The 17,612-nt window shown below is 48.0% G+C and overlaps 1 protein-coding gene across 1 annotated transcript; it reads left to right on the top strand.

The window, feature by feature from the left end:
- Positions 1 to 1,581: 1,581 nt before the first annotated feature.
- On the top strand, positions 1,582 to 14,586 carry LOC142091506 (phospholipase A2-like). The gene is made up of 4 exons (XM_075170935.1): positions 1,582 to 2,256; positions 5,460 to 5,625; positions 11,119 to 11,225; positions 14,351 to 14,586. Exons 1-4 carry the CDS (start codon positions 2,214 to 2,216, stop codon positions 14,512 to 14,514), a joined length of 480 nt encoding a protein of 159 aa, XP_075027036.1. The 5' UTR covers positions 1,582 to 2,213; the 3' UTR covers positions 14,515 to 14,586.
- Positions 14,587 to 17,612: the final 3,026 nt, after the last annotated feature.

Genomic DNA, 17,612 nt, shown 5'->3' with positions numbered 1-17,612 from the left:
CCTGCAGAAGTCTTCTTCCAACATTGCAGATACATTTGGCTGTCGAAGGGGTCTGTATTTCTTTATTTTGTATTTATTGCTGAACCGGGGACAGGAACCTCATCTATTATTTCGGGGGCAGGGGGCTGTGAGAAAGGGAAGAATAGAATTAAACTGTGATCTGAAAATGTATAATGCCTGTTTTGATCAGGTTTGTAATTCAGGAAGGCTTTGAGAGAACAAGATTAAATGCAGGTTTTCAAACCGAAATGACTCTGATAAATCCAAGTCATAGAGCAGACACTTTGGGCACTCAAAGGCATTTCCCCGGGCTCGGGGACCCCGGGAATCCCATAAAGCATCTGCAGAGGTTCCTCACACCTCCTCCTTGGTCCCCACTTAAGAAGGGGGCCCGCCAGGTATCTGTCAGGGGTGGAGCTTGCTCTAACGGGGCGTCTTGTTCAGCCAGGCCCCACGCGGTGCTTTGAAGCCTGACTTCTTCTTTGCACTTCCCATTTTGAGGACCTACATCCACAGAGCCCTCCAATACAGCACACCCGCCTTCCAGCATCCTCCTTCCGCAAACTTATATTCTTAAGGTTAAATATTAGCCAGCAACAGCTCACATAGATAGGATTTGGCATTATTACTTGAGTAAATGTATAATTACTGAAGGGACTTTCCGAGGGAGGAGGTGTAAGCTGCACAGCTCCTCCGGGGCCCCTCCGAGGTCGCGGAGGAGGCGGGCAGGGAGCAGCGGTGTGAGCGGTGCGCCCACCTCGCCCCCCGCCCTCGCCGGCTGCCAGCACACGGCCCGTCACGGGGGCGGCGATGGGCGAGGGGTCTCGGGCTCACAGTTGTCAGGAGATTTACCCAATTCTGCCGTCTCGTTTGCCCTGTAGCAAAGGCACCCGGTGCATACTGTATCTTGAGAGCTTGCTCGGCAAAGAGGGCCAGCTGCGGCGGCGAGGCTGAGGCAGCCCCGTAAATGACTTGCTGCTGACCTTTGATTCGAGTACCAATATTTAGCAAGCAAATATTTAAAACCACACCATTAAGAAGGGAGGCACAACTTTACCATGGGGAACTCGGGCAAGGGGTACTGCTGAGAAGGGCCCGGGCTGTGCAGGGGAAGGGGCAAGCAGCCTTCTTCCCCTCCTCTCCCTCTCCCAGCAGAGCAGCCAGCCCTGCCCATCACGCCCACACCAGGCAAGGGGCAGATGCTTAGACCCCCACAAGGCGGATGGCTGCTGTAGCAAGCAAGGCAGGAGTTTTAAAGCCCTGGAGGGCTGGGTGAAGCTGTTTCAACCCCAAAGGCAAAATAACCGTGGTCATTCCTCCCGCTCACATTGCCTGCTGCCCCGCAGAAGCGGAGGCTGTCGGACGGGGAGGCCACCTTGCCGATCCAGCTGCCCGGTGTGACCAGAGCACGGCTGGCCCCGGGGGACTGTCCCCAACCGCCGGACTGTTGCTGTGGCTGTGACCCACATACTGACGAGTCTTCAAGAAATCAATTGGTCTTGGTCAGGTGCAGCAACAGGCCAAGAGGGCGTTTCTCCCTCGGGAGTGGTGCAGAATTAGCTCTGTTGGTCAGTTTATAATTAGATACTTGCACCTAACAGTATTCTTTCTGTTGGATTTTTATAGTTTTGTCTCTTCTTTTTTAAACATGAAAAATAATCAGTCTTAAAATAATTTACAAAAAAAAAAAAAAATTACCCTGGAAAGAGTGATCTATAAAAAGAGAAAATCCTTGCCAGGGGGACGCCACAGCAGCGAGCCCAAGCCGCAGAAAGCCCGGTTGCAGGCTTTCCTTTTCCGCAGCTACTCAGAGGTTAACCAGGGTCTGTAAGCAAACAGCTTAAAGAAGGAGCCCGGCTTAGTGCCTGGGTGTCTGGGGCTGTCCCAGGGACCGCCAGCCTAATGCCCTTCCAGCAGCTCCTCCCTCCCAAAGGCGATGCTAGGCAAACAGAGTCAGCCCTCGCCCTCTCCCCGTGCAGCGAGGAGCCCGCTGCGGGGACGGACGGGACCCGGACTGGGGCTCAGGGACATCGCAGAAGAGGGTGTTTCACTTCAGACGGGCGCAGAGCCATGTATATATAAACCTTGGAGCAGCGGCCCGGGAGGATTGTTAAGCACACCCACACCTCGGCTCACTTGGCAGCGCGGCGAGGTGCTGCCGGCCATCCCAGCGGCTGAACCCCGGCGTACAGGGGCGCGGGAGCGATCTGCCCATGGGCTCCCGCCTGCTGCTGATGCTGATGCTGCTTCAGGCAGGTGAGTACCACCTCTCCCTCCCCACGCCTCCCCCCGTCCCGGGACAGCCTCTCCCTTTGCCATCAGCTTTGCCTGCTTCACGGCAGGCACCTCGGTGTAAATTGGCCAAGTGAGAAAAAAGCACTGCTCGATTCTTTATCAGCCGTAGAGCGAGGGGCTGTGTAAGGGAGCTGCCTGCCCGCTTCGCTTCCCTGGTGGTTTACATAGTTGGGGCTGTATAAACATGGGTCATTTTCTTTTGGGATAGTTTTCTGCTACAATCTGTGGCATCTGTGTTTCTCCATAGAAATACTCTTTTTTTATACCAATGACTGTGGAGTAAGCAGTTTTCAATTCATCTGAATTTGAAATAATTTTTTAAAAGCCTGTTAAAGCCATAAAGGTCTGCTAACATAAAGCCCCTACACAGAGAGGCAACGCGACACTAAACTGGCAGGTCTGAGGTTATACCTGCAGCACAGTTTTAAAACAAAACCCCAAAACTTGCCTTAATCTACAGCAAAGGCTGCCTGTTGAAGCAGGAAATAGGAAGTGTAAGTTGTCAGATCCACCTCCGCTCACCTCCCTGCAGGTATGTTCTCTGCTAAGGTGCCCCATTAGTAGCATAACTAATGATTGGACATGCTCCTAATGGGAGATGAGGCTAAATGCAGGCTGCTGTGGAGACTCAGACTTTTTTCAAGGCTTTCCCAGCTGCATTGGCTTGGCTGCCCAGCATAGAAAAAGCAATTTCAGTTCTTGGTCAAGTTATTAGCCGTGCACCTGAGTATTGAAACGTACTTGCTGGGGCTGACCTCTCAGCGGCAGCGACCCGCCGTCGGCCCAAAACCCAGCCAGCTTTCAAGGAACGAAACAGGAACATCAGAGGCTGCCTGGATGCCCGCGTTATTTCAAGCTCTTGCAGAGCACGCAGCCCTAAGCACGCTAATTGAGTCTTTTGGACTCAATTCCCTTTGGGGCTTTCTCTCCAATTTCATGAGCAGCTCTGCACAGTAATTACAGTTCCTTGATCCTCAGAGATATCCCCAAAAGAAGAATGGCCTTTCTTCTTCTGGGTGAGGTGCAGTTACCTTACACCAGCCTCGGCTGTTTTCAGCCAGCAGCCAACAGACCAAGTCCAGCAGTCCTGGCTTAAGAGGCCAGCGAAAGACAGCTAAAAAAAATAGAAGCTGCTCATCAGGAGGCCTGAACGCCTACAAAGAAGTTTTTGTCTCCATTGGAACATTTTCAGGGTCTCCAAACCGCAACAGGTTGAAAAAGCATGATTTTTAACCCAAAATCCAGAGCAGCTCACTGCTTGTGGTTTCCCCTGGGGTGCCTGAGAGCTGAGCCCCCTTCTAACTCCGGAGCCCCGCTGTTTAGGCAAGGGAAATAGGTGTCTCTTTAGTTTCAAATACCACCCGTCTAATGTGTTTTTAGCACGAAACCTGAACACTCAAGTAGTGTTTAGGTGAACAGTGTGGTTACTTTTTCAGGAATGTGCATTTAATCCCCGAGGAATGCCCCGGGAAGCATAAGGAGGCTGTACGAAACCCTGCGCCGGGACAGCCCGAGGCACCGATCGCCGAGGCGAAAATGGCGGAGGGCAGCGCTCGTTCCTGCTGGGGGCTCGGGCTGCAGAGGGGGAGCAAAGCCCTGCCTTGTCCTTCATGGGGAGAGACCCTCCTTGTGCTTGCTGGGGTTTGGATCAGGCTAGGAGGGCAAGCCAGCCCAGGAGATGCAGGGAGAGGCCCAAGCAAGGGGATTAGAGGCAGGTTTTAAAAGGAAAGCAACTGTTTTAATAATAGTATTGAGTCCTTGGGTGGTTTAGGGGATTAATTAGTGCAGTTTGCACAGCACTTTGAAGAGGTCAAGCGTGCTGCAATAGCCGGGGGCAGGTGGCAAAGCGACTTCGGTGGCGGGTTCCCGCTCCCAGGCATCACCTCCCTCGCCGTCCAAGCGTGCCGCAAAGCACCCCTGTTCCGGCAGGCTTTTCTTTTCGGAGCGGCTGTGCATGGGTGGGATGACGGGTGGGTTAGGCAGTCAGTCTGAGGGGTTCGATGCTACTGTTGAGTAGCTTTGCCACGCACGATAGAGCAGTGCAAAGTGCACTTGGTCCTTCACAGTAAACCCAGGCAATAAATACTCCTGTCTGTCGCTATCGTTAACATGATAAGCATCAACGTTTGCAGCTGAGCTTCACAGTGGTTGGAGTATTAGGGGCAGGGTACTCTTGGTTTCTGTAACAGTTACTGCAAGGTAGAGTCTATGGTTTCTAAAAAAGTTGCAAATTAACATGTGAAATCACAACACTCTTTGAAAGACTTGTAGCTCAAAAAACTCCAGACCTGTTTGGGTGGCCATCTGCACACTTCAGCTGACAGAGAGCTCCTTTTTTTTTTTTTTTTTCCAAATTAATGCAGCCAACCTGATGTTACGACTTAAATGGAACATAGTAACGGAAGCGGATGTAAGTGTTGCCAGCACTTCCAAACACTCAAAAGAAAGCCGATATACATACATCTTGGCTAACGCAGGCACTCTACCCTTGACAAAGTATACCTTACAGGCTCAGGGACTTGTAGCTATCCCTCTACGCAAATTAATAGTACTGTCAGCTTTTTGCCGTCTGGAGAATGGGTTAAAATGTCCTGAATAGTAGGGGAAACTTGGATAACATAAGACATCTTGGGCAACATAGAAACCTCATTTTTTCCCATTTTTTCCCAAGTTAGGTCTGGTTGTGTGCTTGTCCTCTGCCGCTTCATGTCCCACCTGGGACCACAGCGTAGCCAGTAAGCTTTCCCAGGCTTGTGAGCTCTGGGGGCAGTGAAGCCCAGCTGGCTCTGCACGGTGCTGGCACAGGCCCTGCAAAACTTAACCGCTCAGGCTCCGTGATGTGCAAAACCAGGCACACATCTCCCAGGTGCAATATATATGCAATCACACGCTAGCACACCAGAGCTAGTAAGTCTTGCTTGAATTGCGCTCCCTCTGCAGAAATAGCCTGCTTGGGTATTTCTGCATCTGCCTCCTCGTTATCCCAGCCCGCAGGTAAGGCCCCTGCAGAGTCCCCTTTGCAAGCTGAATGTCATGGCTAATTAGATTGACAAGGCTGCACCCACCAAGCAGTCAAAACCAACAAAGTGTCCCTTTAAGGACTTTAAGAAAATCAGTGTCAGGCGTGTTTAATCCTTGTGTGTAGCCATGTCTTGTCTTTGCAGTTTGGAAAGGTGCCCTGGGAAAATCCCATTCACTGCACACCCGAGGAATCGTCGAATTGGCAGGAGCTATATCATGTGGCACGGGACGGTCTCCCTTGGCATATATTGGCTACGGATGCTATTGTGGACTGGGAGGACAAGGCTGGCCTAAAGATAAAACAGACTGGTAAGAAGAACCTCAACTATGTGTCCAGAAGCAGTGCAGATCTCCCCACTCTTCCCTGTTTGAACTACTGTGACTCCATGGCCTCGTGGCTGCCTTGTGGAGAGGGATAGTAGATATGGTCTGCACTGGGGAATTGTGAGTGAGGACCCACGTATCACTTGGGGCTTGAATGAGGGTTTAGCCACCTTCTGGGTGAGACCAAAGCTCTTGGGACCTTGTACTGTGTGGGGTGGAGGGCGAAGGAGAAACCAGGATATGATTTCCTGAAATAGCTGCATGTTTATTCAGAGAGAGCAAGCCCCGCCTGAAAAAAGGGGAGCGATCAAGGTATTTGGAGGGTTATTTCACCCAGGTCCTGAAAATGGCAGTGATGGGAATATCACTGTTTATCCTCTGGAAGAAATCCAGATCATTGCAAGGAGTAATCACACCTGTTGCCTTCATTGCCTGTTAGTTCACACTGAATCAAGGAAGAACAACAACAGGAGAGAGCGTTGTGTTATTTCCCCTTCTCTTTGTTAGTGGGGAAGATGCTGGGCTTGTTATTCCCGAGGCTAAAAACAACGAGTCTAGGAGGTGTTGCAATCAAAGGTTTCTTTCTTGTACTTTGCGATTAGCATACAAGTAAATCTTGAGGATGGTGGACCCTTGTGTGCTCTGAGCCCGTTATCTGCAATCTTGTCTGGTTTGAAACCTCAGAGACAGAGCACACAGGTCTGTCTGTTTAGCCACAGTCAACAGGCCAGGTGCTACCGATAAGCAAGCGCTGCTTTTAGCAGGGGTGAAGGCAGTGTGTAGCTCACTGGGAAGGAAACAGAGCTTTCCAGAATACCCAGCTGTTGGAGACAGCTACAAAACCAAATTTTGCTGAATTGGCAGGACAGGAAAAGGGAAAAAAGAAAGAAAAGATGCCAAGGTTAAAGACCAAGCTCCTCTGTGGGCATGAAAGAGCAGGTGTCCCTTAAAACTAGCGGAGCTGTCTTCATTAATGCAGTGAGATGTTTCACTCCCCAAGCCCTCTCGTTGCGCCCCTGGTTTGTATCTATGAAACATTTCATCCATTAAACAGTCAATACGGGACTTACAAATGATGAGTTACTGCCTACAAAGTGTCATAGCTTTCAGGTGTAGAGATTTCTTTTAATTTTCAGTAATATCTCTTGACCTGCTTATCACCATCTACAGCAGTGTCTGTAAGGTGTTTATTATTTTTGTTATCCCTTTACCAGCTCTCATAATCAGGCCTTTGAAGTAAAACACGACTTCACTAATCTGGAGTACTTCTTTTACCAAAGGGCTGAGCGAAGTCACCTAAAAGCTGTTTTCCATAGAGGTTCAGCGACCCCCAAGTTTAGGTAACTCTGGGAGATGCTGACTCTGGTCAAACAGAAGAGTAAAAAAACAGAGAGAGTAAAATATGGCCACATGTTCATCAGCCGGTGTTTCTCCTGTTGTTTGATTTCCATGGGATATGGATTTTTTCCTAACGGCAGAAAATGAGACTCTGCAACTGGAAATGCCTCAAAATACCAGATAGTTTGTAAAAGGGAAGCTTGGTCCTATAAGTACATTCATTATTATTCCTTAGCTGCAATGCCTGGCTGCAAAAAAAAAAAACAAACTAGAAAGGTTTTTAGTTAGGTTCTTAGCTAGGAAGAATTGGCGATGCCCCATTAGATTTAGCCTTAAAAATTTCCATTTTATATTTGCTAGAGGAATCTTCTGATATCTGTTACTGAGAACTACTGCAAAAATCTGTGGTTGAGTACCCCATGCCTGTCAAAGTCACCACAGTATTTTCCATTTTCACTGTTCTAAAAAAGAAAGAAACAGAGTGGCAAAACTACTGGCTGTGAGTGACAAACACTGTTTGAAATTACTCATCCTCTTGACACTTCTACGTTTGTTACTGAGACCCTTACAAAGAGTAATTTTCTTGTGAGTAATTCAATCAATCTTTCTAGACAGGGCTAGAGTGCTTCTAAGAACCTCTTTTTTATGGGAAAAGAAAAAAAGCCATCGAGTGGGTAATCCTTTTATAAGGTTTATTCCACACACTGACTTTGATGTGGCGTTGTCAGTAATTACCTTTTCCCTTTTGTTCCACTCTCACAGTCCCATCACTTCAAGACATAATGGCATCTCTTTGCGTAAAGTCAATAGATCTGTTTCTCCTTCCCATTTCTGTTCCCCTGGATTGCTGCAGCACCCATTTTGTAAAGCAGGACCTGAAGGTGCTCGGCATCTCCCTAAAAACACCGAATGCCATGAAAGGCAGGGTGGCATATATGGCTCATCCAAGTCCTGGCAACTCATAGGGAAGAGTAAGATTTCCCCCCAGTTGCTGAGTTAAAGCAAAACAAAAGGACACACAGCGGTGACGGTGCTGTTAACGTGACAAACACAACAATGACAAATTCTTACCTTAACGGCATTTGCCCAATGGCAGGGGTCTGGCCAGCTGATCCCTGCAGGCCAGCTGGAGCTGTCTGTCGCCATTAGGGCTGTCTCGTAGCCCAGACGTGATTAATAGGTTGCTTGCTAACTAGACGACTGGGTTGTATTTGTTTTCCATACCTGTTGACCAGTGCTCTGCCATAGCGTTGGCTGACTCTGTTTGCGTTGGTCTACTGAGCGTTAGCAGGTTATTAAAAGCTTAACACCACGCTCCGACCCAGGCACAGGAAAGGGCATTTCCAGACATCTGAAGGTGGCAAAGGACAATGACAGGTTTCCTCACTCTTCATTCCCTGGCAGTTCTTTCAGCGCATCTGAAAGAGATGTTTGTAAAATATGAGCCAAAGTCTTCTCGCTTTGTGTGGGTGTAAGCTACATGTCACCCCGATACAGTTATGGATATCACCAGGAGGAACTGGTGTAATGCAGAATTGTGCCCCAAATCCCATGATCCTGCAGAATTTATGCAATCCCCCTGACTTTGCCAAGCCAGATAAGGAGCAGCGAGTTCTCACAGCTAGCTAGCACACCTCGCTAGTGCTAATTTGCTTGTCCTTGCCTGATTCACAGACCATCTTTTGCCCCCTCCAAGATCTGATCTCACTTCTCCTTCCTCTTTTTCTCTTTGTTCCCTCTGGCTCTCCATGAAGAGCAATTTCATTCCCTTGGCACACAGGTTCCTAACTCCTCCCTTTGCCTGTCTACCTTCGCGTTGTTCCTCCTCCCCACATTCCTCCATCGCTGACACCAATTTGACTACTGATTCACTCCCCAGACCTCACAAGCCCTGCGATTTCTCCAGCTGGCACTCCACCTCAGCTCAGCCTGATCCCTGGCTCTCCACCATGGCCTCTTGTGCTCTGTGTCCCATATACGAGACACCAATGATGGGCCTGCTCCGCTATCTATCATCCCCCTGAGGATGGACGAGGCTGTGCTGCAGCTTCAGGTATGTTAGCCAGGGTGCCCTGGGCTACAGCAGCTCCTCCAGATGACGCGTGCCCCAGTTGTAGCTCAGTGCCGTAGTCCATCCCTGTCATATCATATGACACATTGCATAGGGACTCAAACGTTGGAGAAAGCCGAGACTTTCACACTTTCCACGAGGCTGCAAATTCTTCCCTCCTTTGGCCTTTCACTTCCAACCTCTTCAGGACAAGCCCAGGAGTGAGGTGTTACCGGACCAACAAAGATCTGACCTGCAGCCTGTTACTGCAGGGTCCAACAGAACCGGTTGGGCTGAATAAGCTCTTCTCAGTTACAGCAATTGCTGAAACTCCTCATGGGAAAACGTCTAGCTATGTATATCCCATAGGGCTTATTCCCATTCTGAAGTCCTTTGTGGAGGTGGCATGGAGGGTGACACTAGTCTGCTACTGCTAACTTACATTTCTAGGTTTCACAATGCAGTGAGTAGTCTGGTTGTAATCATCACACAGGTTTCACCTTTGCAAGATGAAAAAAAAATTTAGTTTGCAGACTCATCTGTGGGATGAAATTGCTACTTTAACTACTAAATCGGGAGCTCAATCAGTAGGGAAAGCACACTGGACTAAATTCAGCCTGTGTGTAATCATAGGGGTTACTTGAAGGCTGAATTTGATCTGACTGGTCTGATTCTGTTGTCTCTTTCACATGATTCACCTGATCTAGTTCCACTCATTTTATTGGAATTTGCGTCGGTGGTAGATCTTCTTTGCACTTCAAAAATTGTTTTTTTTTCCTGGGCTTTATCACCTCTTACAGCCCACTAGCCCTCATATCCGTAAACCAATTTCTAAGAGGGCAAAATCCTCCTGCAGCAGAGGGTGATGAAGTTTATGATGTTCCTGAGCTCTCAGATGAGGTACTGGCAGGTGATGATGGGTCCCCGGAGAAGCCCTGCTTCCTGCACAAGGGACCTTTATCCTTCTTGCAGGGTTGTTCCACTTTTCCAGAGGGATATAATGATGGTTCCCAGACTTTTATTGGCTTTTCAGGTACACTGGCCTCAGGCCTTGAAGATAACAATCAAGGCCTTCAACTGGATTTGGTAATCTATGGACAGCCAGCACAGCCATGCTCCCTTTTGGCCAGCTCATCAACCTCTTGAAGACATTCACATCTAGGACTCAAGAGCTTCTCTAAAAGCTGTCTGCTCTTCATTTACCCCTGAGATCAGCCTGCCTTGTTTTCCAGCAGAGGACCTCTCTAAGGGCTGAAGCTTTTCCTGACATATTTTGAGTCACTAAACTACCAAATAAAATTCAAGTGTGGTCAAATTTTCCTATAAATTCTGAAGTATTCGATAGTGGAAATTCTCTCACTGACTAGGCTGTAGGGCAGATGTCATCAGCTGAGCTAGTCACCCTCAGCTCCCTCTACGGTCAGTGAAAAGCAATTGCACTTTCAAATGCAATGTTTTTCACCTATGTTAGCTCTCTGCAGTATGATAATATGAACTGTGCTCCAGACGTGCATAAAGGCAATATAGATCAATGCCTTAAATGTAGATGTTTACATTTAGGGATCTGATGTTAACTGATATGAATCCCCACCTTTGAGGCTGTTGATTTTGTGACCTCAGAAACTGGATGGGCCAAAGAGCACATGGCAGGTCCAGGTGAACTGAAGAAATGAAGCTGCTTGGTGATGCTGAGGAAGGCAAAAACCATTCCAACTCCAAATTCTGAGATGGGTCTAAGCCTAAGCCGGTAAGCCACAATCACGCACCTCATAGGAATGCTTCAGCTCCCTTTCTGTGGGATTACCATATATTGACCACACCTGCCTTTCTGAGGGCAAAAGCTTGGAGGAAGAAGCACGGTGGTCATGGGAGCAAATATGGCATTAATGAGCTCCTGAGCCATGTGAGCTTTCAAAGAGATGCCAGGATGCTTCTGTTCATCAACAGATGATTTACGGACAGGTTGGGACAAACATTGCTGTCGTGAGCGGTGCGTGAGTGGAGCGCTCCTGGAGTACGTGCAAACACCCCTGAGCAAAACGTGCAAGATGGAGGAGGATGTCCAAACTCTACCTTTTATTCTCTCCCAGGTGCTGCCACAGGCACGACTGCTGCTACGACAAGGCAGAGAAGGAAGGCTGCAGCCCCAAGGCGCAGCAGTACCAGTGGGCGTGTGAGCAGAACGCCGTGCGGTGCGGTAAGGAAGTGCTCGCTCACGTTGGGTTCATTTCGCTCCCTCCTCCACAGGTGCTAGGCTGACCGAAGAGCTTTGTGGGCCTCAGAGGTAGGTCTGTGTACGCTGAGCTGGTTTTAAAGCCGCTTTAGGCAACGTCCATTCTCTTCCGAGCTCTCTTCCCATCCCTTGCCTGAATCGCTAGGCTTGCCGAGAGTCCCCAGCTGGAGCTGGGAGGAATGCCGGAGCCCCAGCACCACCCGTTCCAGGCAACCTGAGTCCTCCCCAGCCTGAAGAGCGGGAGTGGGGGCCATGGAGCCAACAAGCCATCTCAGTTTGGCAAGGATGCAGATGGCTCTCTGGAGGCTCTCTGCCCACCTGCATTGCCTGCTCCTCACCATCGCCTTCCCACAGCTGTGCAATGGTCTGCAGGGGTGGTCCTCCTGTGGCAGTTTTGGCCCTCCCCCCAGCAGGACTGTTCACTTTTTTACTTACCATCATGTACTACTAGAGAAGAGCCACGCTGCTATGCACGGCTGCAAGAAAGGTTAAATAGGGCACCATCCTGCATCGCTGCCTCGTGTGGGGCTCCAGCCTAAGGCCCTAGGGCTCCAGCAGGGATTCTGAAGCTTGCAGAATTGAATGCTCTCGAGCGCCGCAGGCATGCAGCGAGTGTAGGCTGTGCTGAGCTCTACAGCTGGTACCCAGTCAAGAAGGTCTTGATTGCACAGTCACAGCCCGTCAGTGGCTCGCACCAGTTTGTTTTGACATACACCAGATGACTTGAGTCTTAGAATTTGTCACTTCTATTTCTAAGTCTCCAAAATGTCCCTGATGGTAAAATCCATTGTAGAACACTTCAAAAGTTTGAAAAGAAACATGTGAGAGTAAAACTTGTCCCCATAGCATCAAAGCTACTTGCTTGAACATTAGAAGACTATTTCTACCTTGTCAGAAGACCATATTCAGCTGGTGCAATCCTCAGCCTCTCCAGCAGCTGAAAACGTGCCAGCAGATACAGGATGTGGCGCAACACATCTGCAGTTGCTCTTTTCCAAGTGTCAGAACAACCTATTGAATACAAAGTGCTGGCTAAGGAATGTATTGCTTTAATGTATAACTGCTCTCCCTCCCACTTGCCCATATTTACATAGCTGGCTGATATTTTCTGCTAGCTATTTTTATATGAAAAAAAAATCGTGTTTCTTTTTGCTGTGAAGGAACAATCCTAGTTGCAGATGTGAGATGTATCATCGAGTCCATAAGACCTGCAAAGTATGTCCCGTAACAATGCATTCAGCTGCAGTTGCTCCAACCTGGCTAAGAAGCATTAGTTAAACAAATGCCATTAATTCCATTGATGTCCAAGCAAGGCCTGAGAAGCATCCATCAACTGTTCTCCACAAGCCCTCAGTAGGCTTCACTTCCCCTGACATCCCCCATGGGGAGGAACAATAGAAATGCGCTCTGAAGGCAAATTTCCTACCCCAGGCTACAGCATAGCAGGTTTTACTGGGTGTGAAGGTATAATGTCTGATCCCATTCAAAAAAAAGGGATAAAGAATTAAATTTCCAGGCATGCTTGCTGGGCCTAGGGTAATGACGTCCAGAAACATTAGAAGTAGATCTGCTTGCACTGTCCTTTCTATGCAAGAGGAAGTAAATGCCTATTGCCTGGCACTGTACCATAAACACAGATATTTTCAGGTAAATTAAACAGAAATTCGTTTTACCTGGGACTTCTGCTCCTTTTGCTACTGTTAGGCAGGTTTTTTTGTGGAATGAAAAAAATTGGCAAAACCATATTTTTCAGTCCAGATATGCCACCACGTGTAGGCAAATTCCATTTGGTAAATATCTGGAATATAAGTTGTGGGAGCTGGTCAAAAAAATCATTCTGCTCTAACAGAAATGATTGCCAAGCCAGACTCTTGTACTCACATTAAACTGACAGTGGTTGGCACGGCATAGGAAGAACTTAAGGAACAGAGGGCAAGGAGAAAATCAGGCAGGGCTGGTAGCTAAGAAAAAAATGGACTTAGTGCTGAGTCCTTGTCGGTGGGACCCTTGAAACATTTTTTACCGGTAAACATATGATTCTTTTCAGACAAGCTTAAGAAATATGGGCTCTTCTTATTTATCAGATACAGGGTCGATCCAGCAAAGTCCAGTGAAATCTGGAAAGATTCCTGTACTCTTTGCAGTTGGTTTTGGAGCGAAGCCCATGTGCACTGGCATGAAGTCACACTTTAAACTTTGCCTAGTGCAGGGTTTGGTGGGTGTGAGATAATCTATAGTAGCAGCCTCAAATAAACAAGGCACTGTGCTTTGAAATAATGTTAGCCCAACAGCTGCGTTTAAGCCACCTATAGGTGGGATGGGGTTCATTAACTCAAAATCAGTCATTTGCAATGTAGCCACCTAAGCTAGTTGCTTTGATGTTCCTTATGGTCCTTACCGAGTCATGTAGTCATATAATTGCATTATAAATAGTTCCATACGTATGATTTTGATCAGCCTCGTTAGCTGCTGACTCAAAAAAATCCGGTACCTGACCCTGCTGCGGAGCTCCTTTGCTCCTCTGCCGTGATCAGAGAGATGTAACAGCAACTCACGGAGCAGGAGTGAAGGATGCCCGATGGGTGCTTCTATACCCTCAGGTTTCTGAATGTCCCTCTGGGAGACTCTTCCTTTCAAAGCAGCATTTTTTCCTTTGAAGTTGGTCTGATGTGCAGAGGGAGGAGTTAAAAGGGAAGTTGACTGACTGAGGGAAAATGGAATCTTTTTAGCTCAGGCTAAGCTAAAATAATTTTCTTTTTTATCTTTGGCCACTGTACTAAACCCCCATTGTTCGCACAGCTCTAGAAGAGGGGAGCGCACTGTGCTGGGCAATTTTTTATAAGTATTGTCAATTTACATTTAGCTGCTATTTTCTGATGCTCTTGGTCACAGTTAAGGTCAGACTTGTTGACAGAGACAGGACAGGTCAGATCCACACACAACATGACATGTTGGTCCTTCTCTCTTCCTGCTCCCACAGCCTCTGTTCCCTAAGAATTGTTTTATTAGGGAATTGTTCCTCTTAAAACTGTTTCTTGCCTTCGTCCGATACAGAATCTCTCATCCTCCGCTCACATTTTCTTTTGCAGATAACCTGACAGACCGATGTGAAAAAATGGTGTGCCTGTGTGACCAAGAAGCAGTCAAGTGTTGGGGAGCAGCCCCATACAACCCACACTTCATCCTCTGGCCAGACTTTTTATGTGGACAGACTCATCCCACCTGCCATTTCAGATATGGAGGGGCAGAATAGTCTTTTTGGGACCTTTCTTCTAACCCTTTGCATCTGAAGGTGCTGGAATAAAATTTTACCTCTTTTACCAGAGCTGACAATGGTGTGAGAGAATTTCTATCAGGCCAGGGTTTATGGGGAGGAGAGACAGGGTGAAATACATGCTGAAGTAAGGATAAAATCCTGCTCTGATTGCTGCCTTTGCAGAAACGGAGGGTTTGGTCTGCAAGTGCAGTGAGAACACATTACTCGTCACCAAATGGCTTTTTTGTCCTTTCACATCGCCTGACCTTCAGCTCCCACACATTTGCATATGATCTGGAAAATACGTAGAGACTTCTGCTGGACTGGTTTGTAAAAAAAAAAAAAAAAAAATCCATCTCTACGAAAAGATACACTGGCCTTTGAAGACCCAAGGCCTGCCAGTCTGGAAGTAGAGTGACCCACTTTATTTCCCAGGACCTGCAGGAGGAGTGGGAACATAAAAGAGGGAGGATGCCTCCTTATTCCTTATTTGTGCTCGGAGGAGTTCTGCTTCCTACCAAAAGGAAAAGCAGAGTCTGGCCCAGAGGAAGGCTCCATTCTTTCTTGCGTGGGGTCTGTGTGCGTTTCTTAGCTTATACAGCCAGCTGTCTTATCCCTCATGTTCCTGCCTCACAGCACTGGGGACACTTCTGAGGCACATTCAAAGGTAAGCAGAGTTATGCCGGGCTACTGCCGTTGCAAGGCCAGCAAGGGTTTCTGACTTTTACTAGTTGACACACCCATACTTTGCAAAAGAACATATTGCTTACCTGCCACACACGCTTCAGAGCTGATATGCTGCTCTCCTACACAGGTATTGGCACATCCCCCGGCCACGGACCGCCTGGGAATCAGTTATTGTCATGCCAAGAAACTGGGGCTGTGGATAACATTAGTCCTGTAAGCAAATCTTTCATCTCTCCTTTTTCTTTAAGGGTATTAGAGGCTTATATTGAAACACTATGTTTCCTTCTGGCAAGAGTAAAATGAAATCCCATTCTTTCAGCCAGGGGTAGCTATGTTCAAGCAGGCCTTCTTTGCCTCTTCCTTACAAGCCCGTAGGCTGGAGCAAGCCAACAGGACAAGAGCCTCTATACCGAGAGGTGCAGACAGACAGGAGCCACTGTTGTACCCCCAGAAGCAACACATCCGATTTCCTCCGGTAGGTGCTAGCAGCTGGGGAGCTGGCCGGCCTGGGGAGGTCAGGCTCCTCTTCTGAAGCACAGCTGACAACTTGGAGTACCACCTTTAAAATAAGAAGTAACGGCAGGGAAAGATCCATGGTACCTCATCAGAATCTAGAGTCAGAGATATGTGGCCAGACTAAGTGGGGTTTTGGCAGATGATAATACAAATTTCTTTACAAAAGGCTGTTTTGCTCCTCGCTGCAGGAGGATGCTGAATATGCCACTGTGGCTGTCCAAGCTGCAGGAAAAAGAAACAGACTGACAAAAATAAAAATGCCAAAGACAACATGTACTGAGGCAAAAGCTTTTATTCCATCTAGAGCTCCATTTTTGGTTTATGGGGCATCAGAAGTTGTTCCACTTGTAGGCTTTGCATCTTCCAGCGACTCCTGTAACGCTGCACCTCAAGCTACGCTGAGCAAGAAGGAAAGGAGTGCGAGCGATTGAGCGATACAGAGTTAGCACAACGCAATAAACTCTTCCAAGGCTTTCTGGCAAGTAAAGAAGTTGTGAACTCGGTTCATGCAGAGGATTTGCAAAGGGGTGATGCTGGGTGGGCAGCATCAGCCTAGGGGTGCGGGTGCATCTCAGCAAGGGCTGGAAGACCCTCCCCGGCAGGCAGGGGCAGAGCTCCCGGCCGTGTCCCTGTCCCCGCCACGCCGGCCATCAGGTGGCGGCAGCGCTCCAGTGAACGACAAGAGCAGCTCTTCCTTCGTCCCTTCAGGGGCGGGATTTTTTTCAGCAGGCCGAGCAAGATTTTTCAGTGCCAGGAGAAGAGGTGCAACTCACACGGCTCCCCGCTGAAAGCTAAAAGTCAGCTGAGCTCGGTCTGACACGCAGACCACATCTTGGGTTGCACAAAATGGGAACTAAGTTTGTTTCAAAATCCAGCCTTCAATGTCAGTCTACTCTAATGAGACTCGCTGACAGAGCTGGAAAAAACAGGCGAGCTTTTGGGTACATCAGCCTCTTCTCGGGTCATTTCTTTGGCTCATGTGTGACGAAAACATCTCGTTTTCCCAGCCTGATCAGCTGATCTAATAAAAGATACTACTGGGCTTTACAAAACCACACCTCAAACATACACTTAGGCCATCACAGGCTCTCTGTACGTGAGCATTACAAGAATACGGGCGTAAGCATGTAGTTGGTGGGAGGAAGAACCATCCTTCAGCATAAACCTAGAAGAACCGAAGGAGACCCAGGGCTTCGTTAAAAGAAGCAGCAGCATCTCATTGAACAACTCTTTGCCGAAAGTGGCAATTAAAGAAGATCCTATTGTTTTGTTTATAGGTAACTCATTAGGCCCATGCATGAAGCGCTACCCAACATAAAAAAAGAACTATTTGAAAAAGAGATGGAATATAGAGCCAGCCCTGTTAGAGTTTCATCCACAAAGCTTATTTCCTGAACCAGATGCCTTGTCTGACCAGAGGTAAATAAATGGCTAATTCCTCCTTACTTTAAAAAAAGGTACCTTTGGAAATAGGTTGGGTTCATCTCTCCAGCAAGGGATTCCAGATTTTGGTTTGTATTCCTTACCTTGGCAGGAGCCTTGTCTCACGCACCTCCTCAGCTGTGGGGTTAAAACAATGATCAGAACCACTATGCCTCCGATACCAGCTGCCACAACCCCAATGATGGTTCCAATGGATTCTTCTATACCAAACAAGCCTGGGGAAGAAGGGAAGGTAGAGAGAGTAACGTAAGATGTCATCCAGGCAAGTCAGCACATTTTCTGCAGTGGTTGCAGAGGAAGCTACTTACTATGATATCGATTATGCCGATGTCTTGTCTGACATGAAATCATGGGCTTCTACATGGGAGAGAGTGTATTGCACTACGGAGTCATTGATTTTTTTCATTCCTTTGTAGGAAGCTGCTATGCTTTCTGGGGATTTAGGGATA

Source organism: Calonectris borealis, chromosome 1, assembly GCF_964195595.1.
Source record: "Calonectris borealis chromosome 1, bCalBor7.hap1.2, whole genome shotgun sequence".
In the NCBI taxonomy this organism is placed as follows: domain Eukaryota; kingdom Metazoa; phylum Chordata; class Aves; order Procellariiformes; family Procellariidae; genus Calonectris; species Calonectris borealis.
Note: the sequence above shows the minus strand (reverse complement) of the source record. Positions and strands in the feature narration are given on the sequence as shown.

Excerpts from the sequence above, each read along its gene's own strand:
- LOC142091506 (XM_075170935.1), top strand. The coding sequence starts at position 2,214 with ATGGGCTCCCGCCTGCTGCTGATGCTGATGCTGCTTCAGGCAG. Across the intron at positions 2,257-5,459 it reads GCTGATGCTGCTTCAGGCAG|TTTGGAAAGGTGCCCTGGGA; the intron begins GTGAGTACCACC and ends TTGTCTTTGCAG. Across the intron at positions 11,226-14,350 it reads GCAGAACGCCGTGCGGTGCG|ATAACCTGACAGACCGATGT; the intron begins GTAAGGAAGTGC and ends TTTCTTTTGCAG.